General features: G+C 39.0%; 1 protein-coding gene across 1 annotated transcript in view; it reads left to right on the top strand.

Moving 5' to 3' along the window:
• Positions 1-25,839, top strand: part of LOC124140501 (titin-like) — a 461,816-nt gene that overhangs the window by 233,465 nt on the left and 202,512 nt on the right. Inside the window, exons 122-146 of the mRNA XM_048381766.1 lie at positions 16-245; positions 1,086-1,371; positions 1,785-1,956; positions 2,633-2,833; positions 3,586-3,844; positions 4,358-4,627; positions 5,667-6,467; positions 6,725-6,991; positions 7,271-7,537; positions 11,341-11,607; positions 12,260-12,526; positions 13,221-13,487; positions 14,436-14,705; positions 14,990-15,256; positions 15,981-16,250; positions 16,770-17,039; positions 17,576-17,842; positions 20,621-20,887; positions 21,484-21,750; positions 22,313-22,579; positions 22,892-23,158; positions 23,569-23,835; positions 24,149-24,415; positions 24,826-25,092; positions 25,404-25,670. Coding sequence (XP_048237723.1) covers positions 16-245; positions 1,086-1,371; positions 1,785-1,956; positions 2,633-2,833; positions 3,586-3,844; positions 4,358-4,627; positions 5,667-6,467; positions 6,725-6,991; positions 7,271-7,537; positions 11,341-11,607; positions 12,260-12,526; positions 13,221-13,487; positions 14,436-14,705; positions 14,990-15,256; positions 15,981-16,250; positions 16,770-17,039; positions 17,576-17,842; positions 20,621-20,887; positions 21,484-21,750; positions 22,313-22,579; positions 22,892-23,158; positions 23,569-23,835; positions 24,149-24,415; positions 24,826-25,092; positions 25,404-25,670 — 7,034 coding nt within the window. The remainder of the gene's footprint in view (positions 1-15; positions 246-1,085; positions 1,372-1,784; positions 1,957-2,632; positions 2,834-3,585; positions 3,845-4,357; positions 4,628-5,666; positions 6,468-6,724; positions 6,992-7,270; positions 7,538-11,340; positions 11,608-12,259; positions 12,527-13,220; positions 13,488-14,435; positions 14,706-14,989; positions 15,257-15,980; positions 16,251-16,769; positions 17,040-17,575; positions 17,843-20,620; positions 20,888-21,483; positions 21,751-22,312; positions 22,580-22,891; positions 23,159-23,568; positions 23,836-24,148; positions 24,416-24,825; positions 25,093-25,403; positions 25,671-25,839) is intronic.

Genomic DNA, 25,839 nt, shown 5'->3' with positions numbered 1-25,839 from the left:
GATATAAATTGCCAGGGTGCTTAATGGAGATGTCCTGGAACCAAGTGACAACATCCATATGGAGTTCAACCCCAAGACTGGCACCCACTCTCTGGTCATTGACAAGGCCACCAAGGACATGAAGGGAACCGTCGAGGCCCGTGCCAAGAACAGTGGCGGTGAGGTCTTCACTTCCGCCCAGATGGATGTCCGAGGTCGCTCACCTGAGTTTGTCATGCCACCAATGAAGTGCACTGTGCTTAATGGTAAGAGATGTTGAACATGGAGTCTTTCTTTGGTTCCTTGTCCTCAAAGCATGATGTATTATTGCCAACATTGATTATAAGTATGTCCTAAATATCGCTTATGTGTTTATGGATGAGTAATGATGTGTTAATAAGAAGCATGTAGATATTTAAGTATTATAGTGGATTTATATTTTAATCAAAATATGACATTTTCTAAGTCAGTCATATCTTAAAATTAGATGTTATTTTTTTCTTCAAACAAATGAAAATGTATTGGATATAATTGATTCAGCTATAGATAACAGACATATTAGGTTAAAAGGAAATTCAGCCTTTCCAAACAGAATATACCTTCTACAATCACTACGTTCCAAAAGTCATTGTTTTCTGGTTGGGATGGATATTTGTTTGAGATAGAATATTTTTTCAATTTTTTTTCTCTTTAATTGGAGTCAAACAATTATTGTGGGATGTTATTTTTCAGGAAAAAAACTAAGTACAAATTACTTTTTTACCAGCATTTTGGGGAACTGATGTGTTTATTGTTTAAAATCCCTGGACACCCCCAACTCACCTCTGAATATCAAATTGTCATCCTCTACATCAAATTCCCTTTTCCAAGCAGTGGTGAACAATATTTTGTTACAATTAAGAAGTGATGTTCACTTTGTGTGAGTAGGAACCTTCATAGAGTGAGGGCCAAACTGTCTGAGCTTGCAAAAAAGCTGTATATCGTGTAAACTTCAAATAAAAAAAATGATATGGTGATGTGAAAGGTTCACTGGATTATGTTTGGTTCAATGACAGGTTCTGAAGCACTGTAAACCAGGCACTACATGTTCACATCTTCCCTTGTAGGTCAAACTGCCATCTTCCGGAGTGCCATTGGTGGAGAACCAGAACCCAAAGTTGAATGGTCGAAGGGCAAATGGCAAAAGATCAAAGATGGAGGTCGTTACCATGTATACGAGGATGAGTCAACTCATGAACACGTCCTGGAGATCGACCAGATCAAGGCTAGCGATGCTGGCACCTACACCATCACTGCCACCAACGAACATGGCTCCAAGTCCGAACCCGCAACTCTGATGGTGACGGACAAGGAGGAAGAGGCAGCTGACTGGAAGAAGACACTCAAACACAGGTAAACTCAGACAACACAGGTAAATTCAGACAAACAGAGGTAAACTCACAAAAACACAGTCAAACTGAGGTAAACTCAGACAAACAAAGGAAAACTGAGTCAAATACAGGTAAACTCAGACAAACACAGGTAAACTCCGTCAACACAGGTAAACTCAGTCAAACACAGGTAAACTCAGACAAACACAGGTAAACTCAGACAAACACAGGTAAACTCTGTCAATATGGGTAATCTCAATTAACAAGGGTAAACTCAGTCAACACAGGTAAACTCAGTCAAACACTGGTAAACTCAGTCAAACACAGATAAATTGAATCAAACATGGGTAAAAACACTCACACAATATTAATAAAAATGTAAAAATCTCAATGAAAGTGCAAGAACAGAGCTTGACTGTGAACCTTCTTTCACAGAGAACACAAGACCCTGGTTGAGGAGGAATCAGAGCTGAACTGGCGTGACATGCTGAAGCATGTGGATACCCCAGAAGAAGAGGCTCCAGCACCAGAGGCCAAGCCTGCCCCCCAGATGATGGAGATGGAGAGAGAGGCCTATGAGATGCTGCCCAAGAGAGAGAGACCAGAGGTAAGATCACTACAAACAATTATCATGTGGGTCATGAAGTCATCATGCAATACGAAATGCCAAGCATACAGTGTTGAATACCTGGCTGATAGTGCATCACTGATGGACCGCCTCCGTGGTCTAGTGGTTCAATCCCTTGCCACATCATACATTAAAATATGGTACTTGTTATTACCCTGACTGTCTCTCAGCATTTAGGAGCTAAAACGAGGACAGGTCAGCTCAGAGACAGTATACTGTGTCTAAGTGGAGTATTCATGTTAAACTGCGGCATGGTATCTCAGTGGACTAGCGCTATAAATCGGCATCAGTCCGGACTGGTACAAGCAGCCACACACACAGACACACATGCATGCACGTCGCTATTTAAGTGCAATAATCGAGGATGCGACGTTAAACCCCATTTCACCTCACCTCACCTGTATCCCTCATGGCATTGATCATTGACCATCAATGGTTTGCCTGACCCAGATTGATTATTTACAGTCCACTACCGCTGGAATATTTCAGACTGTGGAATTACCATGAACTCGTTAAATCATGTGGATGATCGTGTCGATGATGTTCTACTCAACCCTGAAATACATTTCCAGGCAGTGAGAAATGCTTAGAGTGATGCTTTTTCAAAAGTTAATTATTCCCTGGTTTGAAGTTGTCTTATTCTCCTTGTTTGCAGATGGAGATGGACACATCCGAATACTCCTACACCCTGCCTAAGAGGGACCGTCCCGAACTGGAACATGCAGAGTTCCAGCGCCCAACTGCTGCAGCTCCTGAAGAGGCACCTGAGGAGGAGAAGGGTCGTTATGTCCGACCTCAGAAGTTCAAGGAAGCAGAAGAGATGGAGGAGGGTCATCTGATTATTCCCAAGACTCAGGTAAGTCATGTTTCAAGTCTGGAGTATGACCATTCTGAAGCATTTAACCTTTGACAAAAACAAGTATATACTGGAGTCTTTTGCATTGGGTTCTTTTGGTGATGTCAGGGTAGAACACATCCCATTAGCTTGTTATTAGGGTAACTGAAATGAGGGTTGGGTGGTCAAAAGGATGGTTGTTCTTTGGATGATGCCATATACTCCAATGTCATGAGACCAGTGAAGATTTGGGATAGAATAGGTCTTCAGCAACCCATGCTTGTCGTTAAAGGCGACTATGCTTGTCGTAAGACGCGTCTAACGGGATCGGGTGGTCAGGCTTGCTGACTTGGTTGATGCATGTCATCGTATCCCAAGTGTGTGGATTGATGCTCATGATATCACTGGATTGTCTGGTCCAGACTTGATTATTTACAGATTGCCATCATATAGCTGGAATATTGTTGACTTCGTCGTTAAGCAACAAACGAACAATGTCATGAACTTGTGATGACATTTTCTGTTCCAGACCAGATTGGGTTAAAAATGTTTCTGGCTACTTCTTGACAAACAATGAAGATCTCATTATCCATAAAAATTGTCAAGTCTTCATGTTTAACTTTCTTCTAAACACCAAACAGAAACCTTACAGGTTTATGTTCAATACAACGAGTTTAGGAATCCTCAATACAGAATGAAGGATCATAGGGAGATTTGATCCACGTTGTCAACCATAGCATTTTTATTATTATGAAATTGTTATTCTTTTCCAGTGGAAGTGGATTGTACCTCTCGAGGACATGACAGTGAAGGAACGCGAAGCTGCTAAGTTTGAGTGTGAGCTCTCTGTCACCAATGTCAATGTTGTCTGGACTGTGAAAGGTGAAGAGGTTATCCCTAGCCCCAAGTATGCTATCAAGGCTGACGGCAAACAGCACACACTACTGGTCAGCAAGTGCCGCCCCAAGGATGAGGGTCCTGTGTCATGTGCATATGGAAACATCATCACAGAGGCAAAGCTTAATGTCATAGGTGAGTTTGTCATGTCAAATAATTACTATTTATATGGCTTGAAGGACTGAAAAAATACATTCATTGGGTTAAGGTGGGTTAATGCGATCAATACAACATACACGTGTAAACAATTTTACAGACTTTTTCACATATTTCAGATGTATGGTTGACATAATATAGACATCTTGTTCATGTAATGTTGAGTGAAATCAAAGTAGATGAAGTCTTTGGGCATTCCAAGCTGGATTCAGTCCCTAGTCCCATAAGAAACAATGAGGAGTGATTATCAGACCTGGCTTGTTGTGTGTCATTATACCCTGACAGAATTGATTACCTGGTCCTGAATTTATAATTTATAGGCCACCATGAAATAACTGGAATATTGCTGACTGAGGCTTAAAATTGCTCAATTTACTCAATTGCTGATAAAATACAACCTTAGAGATATCATTTTTGTTTGCTATGAGAGACTAAGCCACATATCGTTTGTCCATGACCTGTTTCTGATGCTGAGTTCCTGTTGTGATGCAGAGGTTCCAGCCGACTTCCTGATGAAGCTGGAGGATGGCAAGGGCAAGGAGGGAGAAGACGTCACCTTCAAGTGCAAGACCAATGATGATGATGTCCCAGTCTTCTGGTTCGTCAATGGCAAAACAGTGCCCATTCCTTCCGACAAATACATCATTCGATCAGAGGGATATGAACACACTCTTACTATCAAGAACTTGCTTCCAGAAGATGCCTGTGAAGTCACAGCAGTCATCGGTGACAACAAGACATCTGCCAACCTCGCTGTTGAAGGTGATTGTCACTCATTATGTAGACCAAGTGTATTGGTAGCCCAGTTGTCTAATGTGCCACAATTCCAGAGTGCAGTGTGTCAGAAACTTATGGTCATGGGTGTGAATCTCAGATTCTCCATGATTATGTTTCTTCGCTTGTCAGCATCATAGTCATGTTCAAGGGTTTCAGGAAAGTGTTTCATGACAGCCATGATATTACTGAAACATTGTTCAAAGTGGCATTAAACCAAACTCACTCAGTTTAAGGGTAATTGCTTATTGTTGCATTCACACTCTAAGAAAGATACTAATTGTATCTCTTACTCCTAAATAATCCCTTGTCTTTTTCTGCCATTGTTCTAAAGGCAGAGTTGTGTAAAACTTTGTTTCAAGTTTTAAATAAGCTTAGCTTATGATGGTCTATATGTTCAGATTAACATCTGAAAATGATATGGATGACTCCAAGGTAGTGCTGGGACGGGTTAATCGGGAACTCGGGTTGGGTGGGTACTGAGAAGGACCCGGGTACTCACAGAGCCACCCCGGACCTGTGGTTGGCCATGTGTGTATTGTTTAATGACAAAAATGATCTTGAACTATATGGTTACACTACAAGTCACTAATGTTCGGATTTCTTTCTGACTATGCACCCAGACTTTTAAGTTTGAATAAAGATAAAAAAACTTCAATCAACTTCAGTGTATACATGACCAGATCGTTTTATATGTGTATCTAAATACATTTTGTCCAGGGCTCTTGAGACCTACAGTGGGTACCCAGGTAGGGTCTGGTAATAGGTGGATGGTACCCGGGTAGTAAATTTTGACTCGTCCCAGCCCTACTCCAAGGCTATGGGCACATAAATGCATAAATAGAATTGTAACACTGAAAAGTTATTCCTTCTGTATAGGAATAGTCCTATCAGCTGTTGGCCTGGTATGAGACATTATGACTAGATTCATTTTCTTATACAGTCTTGAAGGGGATAGTGTTTAGTAAGAGACTGGACTTATTTGCTTGAAGTGAGCTCGTTCCAAATGCTTCATGTATAATTTCAGAAATTTCTGCTGACTTCACAATCCCCCTGAAGGATGTGACTGCCAAAGAGAATACAACTGCTGAGTTTGAATGCACTCTGACCATACCAGTGGACAATGTCCAGTGGTTCATTGATGGAGAGGAGATCACCCAGGATGCCAAATACCAGTTTGTTGATGATGGCAAGGTTCACAAACTCATCATCAAAGATGTGGCCCCAGAAGATGCAGGAACTGTCACTGTAAAGGTCGGCAACAAGTCATCTGAAGCCCAATTCATTGTTGAGGAGATTGATGTCGACTTCACTGTTCCTCTTGAGGACAAGACAACATATGAGAAATCAAGTGTTGACTTTGTTGTTGAGTTGAACAAAGAAACAGACAAGCTGAAATGGTACCAGGACGGAGAAGAACTTAAGATGGTAGAAGGCATCAAGATGGTCCGAGATGGTAAGACCCACAAGCTGACCCTTGATGATGTTATGGTTGAGGACACAGGGAAGATCACAGCCAAGGTGGGAGACAAGTCCACAGAAGGTCAACTCACTGTCATTCCCCTTCCTTTGGAGTTCACAGTGCCGCTCAATGATGTCACTGCCATTGAAAACTCCACTGCTGAGTTTGTATGTGAGCTGTCCCGGGATGTGGAGACAGTCAAGTGGTTCCTGAATGACGTGGAGCTGAAGGAGAGTGACAAGATCAAATTCATCTCTGATGGCAAAACGAAGAAGCTCCAGATCAAGGATGTGAAAGTTGAAGAAGAGGGACCAATCAGCATCATGGCTGATGATAAGAAGACCACTGCATCACTCTTTGTGATAGGTCAGATTCTTTAGATGCATAACTTAACATGAATAGGTTTATAACATATAATATCATGGATAACACATTTATTATATATTCACAACATTTCAGGGCTGCTACTTGCCCCAGGCGAATTCACCTGTTGAAATCAGGATTTAACCTGTTTAAAGTTTCTACAGACATCAGGCTCACATATATAATATGTTGTTTGTGTGACACATAAACACAACAGTTCATTTCTCACAAAGTTAATTCTTTGTTTTCTCTGTTACCAGAACTGTCCCCAGACTTCCTGACTCCTCTCAAAGACCTGACCATCGACGAGCTCCAAACTGCAGAGTTCATGTGTGAGGTCAACAAAGATGGTGCCACACCCAAATGGTTCCTGGATGGCCAGGAGATCAATGAAGACAAACGCTACCAGATCCTCAGCGAGGGTCGCACCCACAAACTCGTCATAAAGGAGGCAACACTGCCAGACTCAGGGGAGATAACTGCCAAGATTGAGGACAAGAAGACCTCTGCCAATCTGACAGTTAAAGGTATTTCTACAATATCTTTCATAGACATTGTTGTGAGGTGAGAATAAGACCAGAGAAGTCCTGTTTCATCTGAGATATCTTGATGTGAACTGCTTCACAGAAGTCCTGAGAATCAAATTGGCTTAAATGTGGTACGATATATTGAAACATCTGTTACGTCACAGAGTAAACTGGTCTTGTTCTCAAAATATTGCTCTCTTTTTGGAGTTGCTTGATTCCAAATGCATGACCTTGACCTTGATGTTTGTCCTTCACCTTCACCCATTTTTCCGCCAACAGAAATTCCAGTTGAGTTCACTGCTCAGCTTTCTGAGCAACACGTTGAGGAGCACAAGATCGCATGCTTCAAATGTGACGTGAACAAAGAGGATGTCACTGTCATGTGGGAGAAAGAGAACTTACCAATCGAACCCAGCAATAAGCATATCATCCAACAGGAAGGCACATCACATACTTTAGTCATCAAGGATTGTGATAAAGATGATGTAGCAGAATATTCGGTCGTCGTTGGCGACCAGAAGAGCTCTGCTAGGCTTCGTCTTGATGGTAAATTTCTCTGCATAGTATATGTATTTCAGCCATAACCGCATTTTGCTTATGCATCAGTGCTAATGCAACCAAAGTCATGGAACAAGATATTTTGGAACAGAAATTCCTTTGATGTTTCCTTTTTTGTCAGAAAAGGTAATTTAGCGTTCCATGATTTTCGTTGTTTGATGAACAGGTGACCAGGTAGGAAAATAATTATTAATGAGACATTTTATTTATTTTACATCATCTATTTTCAGTTTATGTTATTGTGATGATCATCGATTGTCCTGTTTGCATTATGGAATGTATGAAACTATTTGTTTGTCAGCCTGAAAAAGCAATTAGTTTGAAATCCACCACATGTCATGAATTAATTTATTGTGACTGTTTTTAAGCATTACATTTGTATAATGGAATTCAGGTCCTCATTTCACAAAACAATCATAGCATGACGACTATCTTAAGGCCTATGCTGTTATATAGACTTACGACAGACGTTGTACTGGTATTGCTTTGTGAAATGGGTGATCAGTAGTGCAATGTTTACTACTCAGAAGAAGTTAAAGAACACCCGATTTTTTTCGTGTGACTAGTGTTAATCTGTCATGGCTGGTGGGCATTGCAACTCACAGGCTTCATATTCTGGGTGGGGGGCACGGGTGGCCCAGTCGTCTAAGGCGCCGCGATTCGCTGTGCAGAGTTGCATCCCTTGGCCATGCCAGAAACCTATGATTGTGGGTTCGAATCCCGGTTCGCCCCGATTATGTTTCTAGGTTTGTAAGCACCATACCCGTGCTCGTGGGTTTCACCGAAGTGGTAAACGTCTGAGACGTGCATCACTTCAGGCTTTCCTCCCACATTAAGCTGACACGCCGTGATATAACTGGAATACTGTTAAAAGCGGCGTTATACCCAACTCACTCACTCATATTGTGGGTGATCTTTAACTTGTTTTGAGTAGTATATCTGTCATGACAACTCCTGGATTTCAAACATTCGTGCTAGCCATGTTTCATACATTGTTACTTGTTGATGCCATGCTGTATGTTCTTGCAATGAGAATGGTAGGTAGGAATCCCTATGGCATGCTGTTGTTGATGAGGTTCTTGGACAATACCAACCTTTTAGTGAAAACGTAGGCTTTTTTCTACAATGATAAATAATGTTTTTGATATTAACATTTAGATGCTCTCTTATTATTTATATAAGGTCGCCTGTTGGTTTGCTTGTCATGTGAGGAAAGTGATTTAAAATTTTACACATTGAAAGTTATGTCAGCCATTTGCAGATGGAGGTCATTCCAAATGCCTGGGTTTCATTGCCCACATGGGTACAATGTGTGAAGCCCCTTCTTGGAGTACCCAACCATAATTTTGTTAGAATATTGCTAAAACAGGCATTAAACCATACTGAATTTTTTATTACCGGGGTAAGTGTTGCTAAAAAGACATTTTTTTAATATACAAATCTGGATATAGTCGCATCTGAAAGGTTGGTTTGGGTTGAGGTAGCATGGTTTCTTTACTGTTAATAATTACCGTCTTTACATACAGTGACACTCTTGTTTATGAAACATTTTTAACAGTTGTATTTTCAGACATTTGTGAGGACAAAATTCAGAAGTTGATTTGTTTTTTCTTTTTCACCTTTTACTTAATTTTTATAAAAATGCTTCAATTAACATATCACCCCTTCCTGCTGTAGAGTTTAATTCCCACGAAATATTGGTAGACATATTGGTCCAAGACACCTAGTTTCACTGTATAACATGCATGGCAATATTAGTCATTACAGTTGCATGAAGGGTGTGGAAGATCAGACCAGATCATTAAGTACCATATACATGATTGCTCTTCATATTCTTGTAGCTGCAAAACCTCAATGTGGTGTTGATATATTTTTTTATTTATTTTAACTTTAGTGGTAGACTTAATGATTTTTCAGTGCCTCTTATGATAATGAGGTTACTGAAAGTTTTATGGGTATAAACTATTTTTTTTCGATAGTTTTTTTGTGAATCATATTATTTATACTACTCAACTTATACTGAACAAATTACATCAGGGATTGTGAATATTTTAGGGGATATGTTTATGAAATTTTGTGCTTAGTCTTCACAACAAAAAGATATCCACCAAAATAGTCATATCCCTAATATCCAATTCTTTGTTCAGTGTATAAGGATTCTGAGGTATGGAACTCATACAAGTTTAAATTTGTAATATTTTTTTTGTTTTATGAAATAACAGGCATATTCTATCAAAAGTTGAGTTGTATATAAAATTTATCTGTTACAAATGATTTTTCAGTGATATATATTTTTTTTATAGTTATAAACTGTATGCACAGTTAGTTGTAAGGAAAGTATTACATTTATATGATGATGTGGTCTGTCCATGCATGATGTTTTAATGTTTTCCCTTGTAGCATCCTCTGACCCACTGTTTTTATTTGCTTGGATTGCAGACAACCCTGTTGAAATAATATCACCTCTTCAACACATACGAGCGTTCGAGCATGAATACGCCACGTTTGTGTGCAAGTTGTCATGTGACAGCCGTAATGTCACCTGGCTCAAAGATGGCAGCTCTCTTGTAGCCAGTGACAAATATTACTTTGCTAATATGGGACAGGTGTATACCTTAACAATCAAAGATGTCCAGTCAGACGACTCGGCCGAATATAGTTTAGCTTCTGGTGGCAAAATATCCACAGCCTCACTAATAGTTGAAGGTCGGTTCTTCGTCTGATGTTCACATATTGTTTGCAGTGCGCTTCCTGAAGCTCATCCTTCCAGGGTTTGAATTTATCAAAATGCAAAACCACAAACAATTATTACAATCAAATCATTTATCATTTTGATTCATTCCCAGTCATGAATGAAAGAAAGAACATTTAAAATGTATATACACATGTATATTTCACACAAACTGCTCAAAGTGTATGACTGTGCTTCCATTAAAGTGCTGTAGAATTGGAACTATTATTCGCATTGAGCCATGTGAACTTATCAAGTCAATCTATTCAAGCCCTGCTACTAGGTGTAGTGTAAGCTCTTGTGTGTTCTTCAAGATAGAGGCTGTTGAAAGATGTCATAAGATGGAGACATCTTACACGATAATACCATTTTGATATTGGAAATATCCTTTTCTTATAGGTACCGGTAATGAAGACATTTTTGTCTCTGCCTGTCTAAATTTCAAAATATCATATTCTGATGATATAAATCCAATGATATTATTCCAAAGATAAGGATATGACATTTCAATGACATCATAAATCCATTGATATCATTATTCCAAGGATATTTCATTTAATGTATGAGGGATATCCAATGATATCATGATTCTACTTCATACCAACAGCCCCTACCTCTTGTTGTTTCCGTCTGCATGTGTTGGTGAGTTAGTACCTTTAGTGGGCAGCCTTATAGTTCTAGTTGTTGCTAGCTGTAGATATTTCGTTTTTGTTGTTTATTAGTTCTTTATTTAATCCTAATCTTTTGTTCCTTCCAGCTGTATATTTCTTTCTTTCTTTCAGTTCCTTACTGATGTATTGCATATTTCTCTTGTCTGGCATTCTCATTGTGATTAACATCACTGTTAGCTATACTTCACGAATACTGCTTCATTGTAAGCGCAGACGCCTGAAGCTAAAGCTGAGGAAGCACTAAAATGAAGCAGCATTTCTACCATTATAACCCCCACGACCCCTGTGTGAGTGCGGTGTGTTTGTTTGTCCGTCCGTCCGTCCGTCCATCCATCATCTATCTCTTCGCCTCTCTCTCTGCACGGTTGTTTGCGTGACTTGCCTTGCAGAAATTCCTCTGCGACTCAACTTGAACTTGAAACGTTTTTCGACTGGTTCGGAAAGCGTAGCTGTATTTACGTGCACGGTTTCAAAGCATGATATGCGAGTGTCGTGGTATAAAGACGAAGAAGAAATTGACCCCTGTGAGAAGCATGAACTACGAGATCAGGGATGTGTTCATAAACTCATCATTCACGACTTATCGGCCGACGACTATGGCAACTACGTGGTTGTCATTGGTAGCAAACGCATGACCGGGTTCAGTCTCAGAGAAGGTGTGTATGTCCATTTAATTCTTGAAATGAGGAATCATTTTTTGAAAGAGTCTCTTTTAACTGTTGATATTTACGGTAATAAATGTTCAGGTTTTGTTCTGCTCTGAAACAATGTCTTCAATGAATTTCAAATGTACTATTGTCATACCACTGGTAAATTGTTTCCTCGTTTGAAGTCATTTCAACTGATATTATAGATCAGTGTTCCGATAAATCCTGTGTTTGCAGTGAACTGCTTGTTGTTTGTTGTGAAACTAGCAATGTAGTAATATTTGGCATGGATCTGATATATTTTCACTCACTGTTATATTTTCTTTCCAGATTTTGAATTACTTATCATACCATCACTGATGATACTCTGTGTTTGAGTAATATGAAAAATATGAATATTATGTTTTTTTAAAAAGAAATAAGATTACTCAAGAATACCTTATAATTGTAAATTATTTCATGACTATATCTGGAATAGTCATGGGTCTACAAATTATATCAGTACAAAATTTTATCCACAAAGAATTTATCTCAAAATTACCTGGAATTCTGGAATTTGGCTGGGACTGAATTGGTCTTAAATTCAATTGATCTTAAATTTCATATTTTAACAATTTTGTCATTACTGTCCATCTCAATGATTTGTGCTCGTACAAAACAGAAGCACCGCTGGAGTTTACAATCCCCCTTGGTGCCCAGACATGCAAGGAAGGTGAAACTGTGACCTTTGTCTGCGAGGTCACCGAGGCAGATCAACCAGCCAAATGGATGAAGAATGGCATTGAACTCAAACCATCCGACAAAATCAAGAAGGAGGTAGATGGCAAAATCCATCGCCTGATTATCTCCCCTGCTGAACTTGACGACCAATCAGAATACACAATTATGATCAGAAGTGCTCAGAGCACTGCACCGCTCACAGTTGAAGGTAATATATATCATCATCTTGAATGCATGTATAGAACAGACACATTGACTTTTTATAGTCATAGGAGTGTGATCACGTCATGGAAGAGGGCCTCGTAGAGTCACAAACTGAGTAGGACAGTGTAGAAGTGTTAGGATCTTAATGTTCTCCATTAGATTGTCGGTTGATAACAATATTCCTTCTCATATCTCTTTCTTATCAAAAGAACCAAAGAAAGTGAACGTGAGAAATCTGAATTTATGATACACACACATATCGATGTAATATTACCAACTTCAAGCTCACTCACACGATACGGAGGAGGCATGGTTGGCCCAGTCTAAGGCACCGCAATCTAGTGTGCAACATTCCATCACCTATACAAACCTATGACCTTGGTTTGAATACCTGATTTGTCCTAAATGATTCTTGGTTTGTCAGTACCCAAATCTCTGATTTACACAAAATGATTCTTGGTTTGTCTGAACCAAATCTGTGCTCATGGGTTTCTCAAAAGTAGTAAATGTCTAAGACTCGCTTCTGGCCTTCCTCCCACATGACGCTAACACGCTGTGACAAAACTGAAATACCGTTCAAAGTAGTGTAGAACCCAACTCACTCACAAAAAGTTAGGGGATGGTTAAATGGTATCACTCGAAGGCACAGTACACAGTGATACCCCTTTGTTCACGTGTGGCGTCCTTGTCACCACCAGAAATCCCCTTGGAGATCATCGTTCCCCTGAAGGAGACTGAGTGTGTTGAAGGCGAGACCATCACCCTCCTCTGTGAGATCAACCGACCTGATATGGAGGTCATCTGGATGAAGGACAAGATCGAGATCAGCTCCACTGAGGACCGCCAGATTAAGATGGATGGCACCAAACACACGCTGACCTTCCCCAAGGTCGCACTTGAAGACGAGGCAGAGTACACCATCAAAATCAGAAACAAGAAGTCAGCTGCTATCTTATTCGTGGAAGGTTAGTGAAAATTGTATTTCATTTGGAAACAGATGAAGGAATGTGTAACATACTGCTCAACACTTCATAGGGATATTCATATTTTTCCAATATAGGCAGTCATTATCCCTATCAAATGTTGTGTAGTATATTAAGTATTGACAGTCTTTGTGAGCAGTCATAGTGGGAATTATCTCCCATAATGCCTCAGTGTAGTATTGTTATTTGTACTTCTGTTTGTTTGTTTGTCTGAACAGAAACGTTTGTTTCAACTAAAATACAGGAATAGTAGTCTCATTACCTGCATGAATCCAAAACGGTCACAATGTACATTTGTTTTCAAATTTATATCTTCTTCTTACTTGTGTGTGGATTTGTCTAGTCTAACAGTCTCAATGTAATGTAAAACTATTGTAGATAACATGCTTACTTCCTGATACAACTTGTTTAAATAACACCTTTGGGAAAATCATTTTTAATGCAGTTGTTATTTAGCAAATTTGTCAAAGATAAAGTTCAAAATATTTAAGGACAAAATTATTCATAAGACCTTTACACGTTTTAAAGGGAATTGTTCATCTAAATTCACTGCAGTTTGTTCAGCAAAGTTGCCTCCCTTGTTGTGTCAGGATTCTTATTATTTCACCAAAGTGATAATTGTTGACATTCTATGTGCTTCCCTCCCACATCAATCTGCCCTGCTTAATCACACTTCTATTGATGGTAACAATATAACATTTTTGCTTCTTATCAGATATTTACTAACCCATGAAGTACATGAAGCTGACACACAGTGATATAACTTGAATACTATTTTAACCTAACTCACTCTCTCACTACTAATTCACTAAAACATTAATCCAAAATCTCACACTTTATATTACTAAAACCAATACTTGCACCATGCCCAGGTTAAATGGACATGGAGCTTAGTTCAACAGGTTACTAACATGCTTGCTTGGTTTGCAGACACCCCTGTGTATTTTGTCAAGACTTTAGAGGATCTTGAGGCATTAGAGGGAGATAACTCTGTCCAATTAGATGTGACATTGTCGAAGCCAGACGTTCATGTTGACTGGCATTTCGATGATGTTCAGCTTCAACCCAGTGAGAAATATGAATTTGTGATCAGCGATGCTGATCGGTCGTTGCTCGTATACGACATTAATCTTGACGATGAAGGCGAATATTCTTGTCGGGTTGGAGATACGTCAACAACAGCTTTTGTTGCCGTTCTCGGTAATTGAACATAGCTCTGTTATAAAATATTCCTTCTTAATGGGGACATTGGTATTTCTTAAATATTTCAGTAAAAAGTATTCACAGCATTGACTTCATCCTTTTTCATAACTCATACTGTGAGATACAGAGCTAATTTGGATGATGAGGTTGTTGCTGTAAAAATTCACCATTCAGTAATCGTGCTAATTTTAGAAAATTAATAATTGAGTGTGAGCTGTTGATGCATTCCTTTCTTGAAATCTTAAATAACCTTGAGTTTAATTCATTGTTATGGTTTACAGAAGAACCACTGCGAATCACAGTGCCACTCTCAGACAATGAGTGTCTTGAAGGCGAAACCGTCAGCTTCATCTGTGAGATATCCAAGGACAACGTTCCTGTGGCTTGGATGAAGGATGGCCTTGACATTTCCGAAGAAGATGGCTACCAGTTCATCATCGATGGTAAACAACACATCCTGAAGATCCCAGATGCTACTCTATACCATGATGCCGAGTACACCATTGTTGTCGGAAATAACGAATCATCGGCCAGACTCTTTGTTGAAGGTGGGTGATGCTCTCTACTTTGAACTAGTGATTGAACATGAAAAACAGGATCTGCCGAAGGCTAAATGATGGATTCGGTCAGTTATGATTGGCTCCAATATACTTCTTTTAGAAGGTTGAGTAGCAGTGTAGTGGCAAAGTGGTTTACTTGTTAGCACAATCTGATGGTTTAATTCCCAACATGGGCACAATTTGTCAACCAGTTAAGTAGCAAAGGGGTTGGTGTGTTCCCTCGTTGAAACAAAAAGATGGTTTGGTACAGGATGTTAGCCAGTGAGTGAGTATGGTTTTACGCTGCTTTTAGCAATATTCCAGCAATATCACGGTGGGGGACACCAGAAATGGGCTTCACACATTGTACCCATGTCGGGAATCGAACCCGGGTCTTCTGCGTGACGAGGGAATGCTTTAACCACTAGGCTACCTGACCGCCCTGTTAGCCAGTGAAGAAGCACAGTGGTTAATGGGTTTGAAGACATTGGCTTTATTCCTGTGATGGTTCTGGTATGTCAACCATTGGAGTAGCACCGTGGACAGTATTTCACTGGTGGACACAAGATGATGGTGACATTCCCTTATGGACACCATATGTCAGCCAGTTCCTTGAGTCCCCAAGGAAGCAATATCAAGCTCGGTTTACTCTGCCATCTGAACACATTTAACTAGCTTGTGGGATATCTTGACCTGCCAAATAATATCTCGTATTTATCCTTTGTTGTTTCAGAAATGGCTGCCGACTTTGTGGCCCGACTCCAGGATGCTGAAGCCAAGGAGACAGAAGATGTGGAACTTGTGTGTCAGCTGAGCAAGATCGGCGTCCCAGTACGCTGGATGAAGAACCGCAAACCCCTGGAGCCAAGCGAGCGCATCAAGATCGTGTGTGACCGGTACCGCCACATGCTCCGCATCATGGAGACCATCCCTGAGGATGAGGCAGAATACACCATTGTCCTGCCTGACAACAAGGAGTCATCCTGCAACCTCACCATATATTGTAAGGGAAACATTAGACATCTGACTTCATACAGACCTCAAATATGGACCGAGGCTAATGCATGTCAAATGGTATTCCATGGAGCTTCAGATCTCTGTAAATACTTAGGGTCAAGTTGCCCGTTGCCAAGTGAAAAGTTATAAGGACTCAACAAGGTCACTTGTCTGTTACATGTGAAAAGTTATAAGGACTAAAGTTATCTTTTATCCTGTATGCAGTAATGTTAAGTGAACCATACGCCTAAAATGAAATTGATTTTTATCATGGTGTCTCACCCTGAGCTGATGAATGAATGACCTGTTAGGATTTTGATTAGCGCTTTCTTGATATGAGCTTGTCTTTCGGGTTCATAAATAATGATGCGAAATCTGTTTTTGTTTTCCAATTATTTTATTTCTCTCAGAGGGAACTGATTTTAGTTTTGTTCAAATGCAGCATTAATGTGTGCAGCTGAAACAACTTTCACTCACTCACTCACTCTTGGGATTGATGATTAACTGTGCAACATGTTGTATTCAGCCATCCCACCAGACTTCTGCAAGCCTCTCAAGGACCAGGAGTGCGAGGAGAAGGAAACGGTTGTGTTTGAGTGCGGCATGACAAAAGCCAACGTGGCTGTCAAGTGGTTCATCAACGGAGAGGAACTGTCCCCTGACAGTGACCAATACGAGATCTCCACCGACATCTACACACAACAGCTCATCATCCATGACGTCACCCTGAAGGATGCTGGCGAGATCAAGTGTGTGTGTGGAGACAACTCGACAAGTGCCACACTCACTGTTGAAGGTATTATTGTTGTTGTTGTTGTTTTGTATCCATATCTCTCTTGGTCCAAGCAAGTTTTATTGCAACCATGTCTTTCAGTGTAGAAATATAAATTTGATGCATCTGTGACCAAAATAAAGTTGATTTAATTTCCTATTTTAACCATATCTTCCTGTGTTAGTTCAGGTGAACACTTTACTTGCCTTTGCATGTGTTTGTAATGGTTGCCTCCAGTGTGGCAGGATATGCTTACCTTTTCACCAACACCTGATTTCATCACTATTTAATAGTGAATTATAGACACATGGTAATGATGTACGGTAGTTGGAATCACACAATGGACTCTGCTTTTAGCAGAGATTTCTTATGATTATTGAAAAGGTTTTGATACTTTTATTGACATATCAATCACAGAGATGTATTTAGAAGTTGAGGCTTCTCAAGTCCTCAATTTTGGGGGAATTGATGGCAGAAACTATTCTTTTGGTTTGTTTGATTTTGTGAATTTTGCAATTATGGAGAATTTGTTTTAGAATTTTGTCCATACTTTGTTGCAGCACTGCCAGTAGAAATTCTGCGACCGCTCAAGGATGCAACCATCATGGAAGGCGAGAGTGTCGTGTTTGAGTGCGAACTCTCCAAGCCTGATGTGCCAGCTGTATGGCTGAAGGACTACGAACCATTCACTCCCAGAGAAGGCATCAAGATCACCTGTGATGGTGCCATCCATCGCCTGGAGATTGAGGCTGGCGTTGTTGATGACGAGGCTGACTACACCATCAAAGTGGACGGCAAGAGCAGCAAGGCAATGCTGTTGGTGGAAGGTAGGAGTTGGCAAGATTGGGTGCTCCTGCATCGTGTATATCCATATCTATAGTTAGGTCATGCAAAATGGTTTGGTTGTTAGAATGTTCAGATTCAAAATGTCATCTGATTGTTTCTGTTTTTCTGGATTATTAACAACAATAGGTTTTGTATTACTTAAAAAATATATTTACTTGAGTCTGAATGGGAATATCTCAAGGTTATGAGTTTATGCTGAGGGAACTTTTTCAAATGTTCTTTAACCATAGCCAACGAATGTTAAAAATATTTAAAATATACTGACATATATACTTTTACACTTATGGTGTCGAAATTCATTATTTTATACTCTTGACGTTTGAATTTTACATTTTTGCAACCAGATCATTTTTATGACCTTTGTAATGTTATGTGTAAAAGTGACCATGTGCTCGTAGGCTGTCTCACTGTGGTGAATATCCTACTTGATTTTCATTCTTTGTGAAGAAAATATAAAATAATTGCTTCTCAGGCAATGATGTTTTTAAGATGTTGCAGGAATTATGTTTTGAAGTTATCACTTCAATTCATGGTGTTTTTGACAAATATCCATGGGGTCAAAGAATTTTTTGTCAGAAAATTGCAAAATTATTCTCACAACTTTCAATACTTTTCTTTTAGACAAAGATATTATAATGAATGGAAATCAAATGGGTTGCTTAAGTGATGCATTTGTCTCTGAACAAATTTGTAATACTGACAATAAAGTCCTGCTCTCCATTCAACATGAAAAGAGAAGTGAGGATACTACTTTCTTTGCAACTGATACCATCTGTGATAATTCATATTGTTAATGATAAGATTTGTTTAAGGAGACAAATGTGTTACTAATTAAGTTTTATCGTTGTGTGATAAGCATTTGATGATTGCCATTGCACACTCTCAGAAGGAAATATAAATCTTTTTCACTATTTGCAACATAGTCTTTGAGTCCAGTAGCTAAAAGAAGCACTCCAACTCCATTTTGTATTAGCTTAAAGAAGCACTTCCACTCCATTTTATATTAGCTTAAAGAAGCACTTCCACTCCATTTTATATTAGCTTCAAGAAGCACTTCTACTCTATTTTATATTAGCTTAAAGAAGCACTTCCACTCCATTTTATATTAGCTTAAAGAAGCATTCCCGTTCCACATTAAAAAAAAAACTTAGATTCTACCCAACAGCACATTTCGTAGTATATGAGTTTATATCAAATAATATATCCTGTTTTGTTATTTACACTGTAGACTTGAATTTCTTTTGTTATTACTGATTTGTTTTTTCCATATTATAACATGTTATTATTTATGATAATCATTTTTGTTATTTTATTTCTTTTGTTATTACTGATCTGTTTTTTTCCATATTATAACATGTTATTATTTATGATAATCATTATTGAAGTAATTTGTTAAATTGTTTCTTTATTGCATGATTATATTCCTTGAGCTTGCTTCTGGTATCTTCTGTAATCTCATGACATCCTCACACCTCCCCAGATTCCCCTTTTTGTTCACAGACAGTACAACACTACTTTCCCGCTTGTTTATGTTTTTTATTTCTTATACTACCCTGCATCTTATTTCCAAAATTTTCTTTCAAACTTATTTTTAAAGAATATAAAGCCCTTGTTATTATATACTCCCCAAGGATGTTACTGAAATATTACTTTTTATAGAACACATTATAGATACAGCATACTTGATATGACACATATCAATTACATGAAATGCCGTTTGAATATATAGTTATAGATCATTGTTAAGGTGTTTAAAAATAAACATTTCCTGGCACCAAATTTCCCTTTCTTTAGGGAAAGGTATTAATGTTTTATAAGATATAGATGTACAGTTTGGTGCGGTATTCCTATGGTATTATCCACACAACAAATTATCACGAAGTAGGTACCTCAGAAGATTCTTGACCAGTACAAAAATAGACAAGTACAGCCTGTACCATACTATATATTACGAGGTATTGTCCAACCAAGGCTGTAGTTCAACTACCTTCCTCTACCTTTGAAATCAGCTCCTTAATCATACGCCTTGGAGAAAAGCCATTTTGTGATATAAGAAAGGTCTAGCAGATATACAGTATGCAGAAAATGTTTTGACTAAAACTTAGCATATGCCCCATCGTTTAAAGTATTTTCACTGAAAACATACGAAAATATATTTTAAAAAACCATCATGGACAAAAATGATAGTTTGAACAGGAATATTGCACCATACGTACACAGAATTGTCATGTGTCAGTCATTAGACACGTTTGTCCTTTTTATTTTTTAAACTTGCATAGCTCTAGTGCAAAGGATGTTTATTTTAAGTCCACATTTTCAACTTTTCCTGTGCCATCAGTTTTTGTGAGAATCGAGAACAGGGATTTATCTAGACCATCTAAAAGGCCGAGAGTCAGACCCAAGTCTCCAACAAATGTCATTAAAAATTCCTGAATTGGAAATGCAATTGATAATAAGTAACTAATTTTATGGCTTTGGAGAGTTGTATTTCACTAATAACAGGACCAGAAAAGGTCAAGAGGTTTTATGCTATATATTATTGCATTGACTGCTATCTCAAAATACAGTGTTAAAATACCTCTGATTTTAAGAAATACGAACAACCTCGAACCAAAAAAGGATATTTTTTGTTTAAATTGCTCTCCAGGGGCAGTTAGTTCAGAACCCTAGATAAATCCCTGACTAAAGAACACTGTTTTTTTATCACTTGAATTTCTTCAAAACATAAGATCTGACAGTAATCCTGTTCTTCCATATAGAAACTCCAGTCCTGATAGTTAAACCACTAACCGACATCAACGTCATGGAACATGAGAACATCCAATTTGTTTGCGAACTTAACAAACCCAATGTCAAGGTCAGATGGTTGAGGGATGGCCAAGAGGTTATGGCAGAGGACGGCTTTGTAATTGTTTCTGATGGCTGCGTTCACACACTATCTCTCGATGACGCCTTACCTGAGCATAGTGCTAAAATTATGATAGTTGCACAAGATAAAAGAAGCTCTGCTACGCTCACTGTGAAAGGTAAATTGATGCTTCAATTGCGTTTGTTATTAATTTGTTGATGGTTTAATGGTTCTATTAACATAAATTCGAAAAAAAACACTAACCCAAAAAATGTCATCTGTACATCATGTCCTGCTTTTTTTTACATTTTCATGCAGTACATAGATCATAGACGTAGTAGGTCATATAGATATATAGATATACCTACATAAGCATGTCCATATAAGGGCATCATATTCATTATTGCTAGATTCAAGATGATAAACTTTGGCTTGCATTCATCAGCTTTGTGTTTTGTGATATGGAATGTCGTTTTTTTACTGTGTAATGCATACATTTTATGTACATTTCTCTACATCTGTTGGGGCGGTGGGGTAGCCTAGTGGTTAAAGTGCTCACTCGTCACGCCGAAGACCCGGGTTCGATTCCCCACATGGGCACAATGTGTGAAGCCCATTTCTGGTGTCCCCTGCCGTGATATTGCTGGAATATTGCTGAAAGCGGGATAAAACCATACTCACTCACTCACTCTATGTCTGTAAATTTTCATAATATTGACTTACAATTAAGTAGTGTGTTGAGAAATGTGTTATATTAAGTTCCATAAATTACAGCCGAACCTGTGAAGTTTGTCCGCCCCCTGGCAGATATTACAGTCACAGAAAAACAGGATATCTACCTGGAGTGTGAGATCAACAAGCCTGGTCTGAAGCCAACTTGGAAGGTCGATGGCTCTAAAGTTTCTGCCAGTGGGAGAATCCAGCTCCTGTCAGAAGGCAACGTTCACAAACTGATCATCAAGGAGGCTGACTTGGACGATGAGAACGTGTACACAGTTACATTTGATGATGCTACATCCACTGCCAGCGTCATCGTCGATGGTGAGTACATCTATTTTGTATTTACCACTTTGTCAATGAATAAGAGTTCCAGAGAGAGGTTTCACAACAGCTGTGACATGATGCCAAGATGACGATTTGGTTCAAACATGTTATTATCCATTCTCATGGATTTCCACAAAGTTTTGTGATCTTGGTAATTTTCAATTAATTCATGCTTTTGTTTGATCAACATTGGTCAAGTCACTTCTAAGATGAGAATTTGGAACAAAATATTTATTTCTTCCATTTTGATATATTTAACTGTTTTTGTTTTATGGGGACTAATACAATCTCAGGGTGCTTGTTGTTATTTTTCTAACACTTGTTTTATAGATTAATAACCATATATTTGTAACATCACTAACGTTTATGTTCAATTTATATTTATATGTCAACAGATTTTAATCATGTCTGTTGTGTTAGGTTATTTTCAGCCTCTTTTTCATCACATTTGAACATGATGATGTAGATCATTTGTATGTTTTGGGTTGATACGGTTCCAAGTATCATTTGTATAAACCTCTGGCCAGACTAATGCTTTATATTGCCCTCAACTTGCTAGCCATCCCAATCAAGTTTGTCCAACCTCTGGCTGACATCACCGTCACAGAGAAACAGGAGATCTTCCTGGAGGTCAAGATCAACAAACCAGGACAGACTCCAGTCTGGACCTTTGAAAACAAGGATGTGTCCACCAGTAAACGCATCCGCTTGACATCAGATGGTGCCCTTCACCGTTTGGTGATTGAGAGCGCTGACCTTGAAGATGAAGGCTCCTACAAGGTCGCCTTTGGTGATGTTGACAGCTCAGCCAATGTCTTTGTTGATGGTGAGCACAGCAAAGTGCAACAAATTATGAAATCCCATGTTTCTATATGCAGTTTGTTTTCACTGCTTTGTATTAAGCAGATTGTTCATGTCAGTGTTGTTAAATATACCATTCACTGTGTTCACTTGAATCCAGCACCTACACATTATGTTCCCAAAGTGCTATATGGTATGTTTCCAAATCAATGTTACCCATGTGTTTTGTCATAAAGTAGTACATTTAGAAAAGTTTCTTAAAAAATTCAAACCATGGAAAACATCTGAAGCTGGACCATATTTCCACATTTGACCTCTGATAACCTGCCCTTTGTAGAGGAACCACTTGAAATTGTGAAACCCCTGGAGGATCAGACCATTGATGAAGACCAGTCAGTCAAGTTCACATGTGAGGTGTCCAAGCCAAATGTCAAATCCCGCTGGTACAAGGATGGTAAGGTTGTGAGTGAGAAAGATGGGTATCGCATAGAAACCATCAACTCTGTTCACACCTTGATCCTTGATAACGCTGCCGAGGAGGATGGTGGAAAATACAGCATCAAAGTGGAAGACAAACAGAGCGAGGCCACACTCACTGTCAAAGGTGCTTACAAAAAAGAACACCGGAAATATAAATTGGAAATCTATCCTTCCTCAATTTCCTTTCACCTTTTGCACAAGATATAGATTTCCTTATGAAGATCTAACCATACTAATAACTGTAGCTATAAATCAGCCTTAGGCTACAATGTAATCGTCTATATTTGGTTTCTGATGTAAAGAGAAATATGTTTACATTTTTGTGGAAAATTTTTTTCAACCTTTGTACAAGAAAACATGCGTCAATGGATTTTCAAATTTTGGGTGGGTGGGTGGGTGGAATGAGGTTAAATATCTGTTATTTAATTCAAAACTATAATCCTTTACTGAAAAAATTGTTTTGACTGCAAACAGTTAACTACACATTATTCCTCCACCTCTAATCTTCATTCCTAACATCTCCCCTTTCTCCAGTCCTTCCAATCAAGTTTGTCCAACCTCTGGCTGACATCACCGTCACAGAGAAACAGGAGATCTTCCTGGAGGTCAAGATCAACAAACCAGGACAGACTCCAGTCTGGACCTTTGAAAACAAGGATGTGTCCACCAGTAAACGCATCCGCTTGACATCAGATGGTGCCCTTCACCGTTTGGTGATTAAGAGCGCTGACCTTGAAGATGAAGGCTCCTACAAGGTCGCCTTTGGTGATGTGGAAAGCTCAGCCAATGTCTTTGTTGATGGTGAGCACAGCAAAGTGCAACAAATTGTGAAATTCCTATGTTTCTATATGCAGTTTGTTTTCACTGCTTTGTATTAAGCAGACTGTTCATGTCAGTGTTGTTAAATATACCATTCACTGTGTTCACTTCCATCCAGCACCTACACATTATGTTCCCAAAGTGCTATATGGTATGTTTCCAAATCAATGTTACCCATGTGTTTTGTCATAAAGTAGTACATTTAGAAAAGTTTCTTAAAAAATTCAAACCATGGAAAACACCTGAAGCTGGACCATATTTCCACATTTAACCACTGATAACCTGCCCTTTGTAGAGGAACCACTTGAAATTGTGAAACCCCTGGAGGATCAGACCATTGATGAAGACCAGTCAGTCAAGTTCACATGTGAGGTGTCCAAGCCAAATGTCAAATCCCGCTGGTACAAGGATGGTAAGGTTGTGAGTGAGAAAGATGGGTATCGCATAGAAACCATCAACTCTGTTCACACCTTGATCCTTGATAACGCTGCCGAGGAGGATGGTGGAAAATACAGCATCAAAGTGGAAGACAAACATAGCGAGGCCACACTCACTGTCAAAGGTGCTTACAAAAAAGAACACCGGAAATATAAATTGGAAATCTATCCTTCCTCAATTTCCTTTCACCTTTTGCACAAGATATAGATTTCCTTATGAAGGTCTAACCATACTAATAACTGTAGCTATAAATCAGCCTTAGGCTACAATGTAATCGTCTATATTTGGTTTCTGATGTAAAGAGAAATATGTTTACATTTTTGTGGAAAATTCTTTTCAACCTTTGTACAAGAAAACATGCATCAATGGATTTTCAAATTTTGGGTGGGTGGGTGGGTGGAATGAGGTTAAATATCTGTTATTTAATTCAAAACTATAATCCTTTACTGAAATTTTTTTTTGAAAAGCAAACAGTTAATTACACATTATTCCTCCACCTCTAATCTTCATTCCTAACATCTCCCCTTTCTCCAGTCCTTCCCATCAAGTTTGTCCAACCTCTGGCTGACATCACTGTCACAGAGAAACAGGAGATCTTCCTGGAGGTCAAGATCAACAAACCAGGACAGACTCCAGTTTGGACCTTTGAAAACAAGGATGTGTCCATCAGTAAACGCATCCGCTTGACATCAGATGGTGCCCTTCACCGTTTGGTGATTGAGAGTGCTGACCTTGAAGATGAAGGCTCCTACAAGGTCGCCTTTGGTGATGTTGACAGCTCTGCCAATGTCTTTGTTGATGGTGAGCACAGCAAAGTGCAACAAATTATGAAATCCCATGTTTCTATATGCAGTTTGTTTTCACTGCTTTGTATTAAGCAGACTGTTCATGTCAGTGTTGTTAAATATACCATTCACTGTGTTCACTTCCATCCAGCACCTACACATTATGTTCCCAAAGTGCTATATGGTATGTTTCCAAATCAATGTTACCCATGTGTTTTGTCATAAAGTAGTACATTTAGAAAAGTTTCTTAAAAAATTCAAACCATGAAAACATCTGAAGCTGGACCATATTTCCACATTTGACCTCTGATAACCTGCCCTTTGTAGAGGAACCACTTGAAATTGTGAAACCCCTGGAGGATCAGACCATTGATGAAGACCAGTCAGTCAAGTTCACATGTGAGGTGTCCAAGCCAAATGTCAAATCCCGCTGGTACAAGGATGGTAAGGTTGTGAGTGAGAAAGATGGGTATCGCATAGAAACCATCAACTCTGTTCACACCTTGATCCTTGATAACGCTGCCGAGGAGGATGGTGGAAAATACAGCATCAAAGTGGAAGACAAACAGAGCGAGGCCACACTCACTGTCAAAGGTGCTTACAAAAAAGAACACCGGAAATATAAATTGGAAATCTATCCTTCCTCAATTTCCTTTCACCTTTTGCACAAGATATAGATTTCCTTATGAAGATCTAACCATACTAATAACTGTAGCTATAAATCAGCCTTAGGCTACAATGTAATCGTCTATATTTGGTTTCT

This window comes from Haliotis rufescens, unplaced genomic scaffold (genome assembly GCF_023055435.1).
Source record: "Haliotis rufescens isolate VD_foot unplaced genomic scaffold, xgHalRufe1.0.p SCAF_4, whole genome shotgun sequence".
In the NCBI taxonomy this organism is placed as follows: Eukaryota; Metazoa; Mollusca; class Gastropoda; order Lepetellida; family Haliotidae; genus Haliotis; species Haliotis rufescens.
This window is presented reverse-complemented; position numbering and strand designations above follow the sequence as displayed.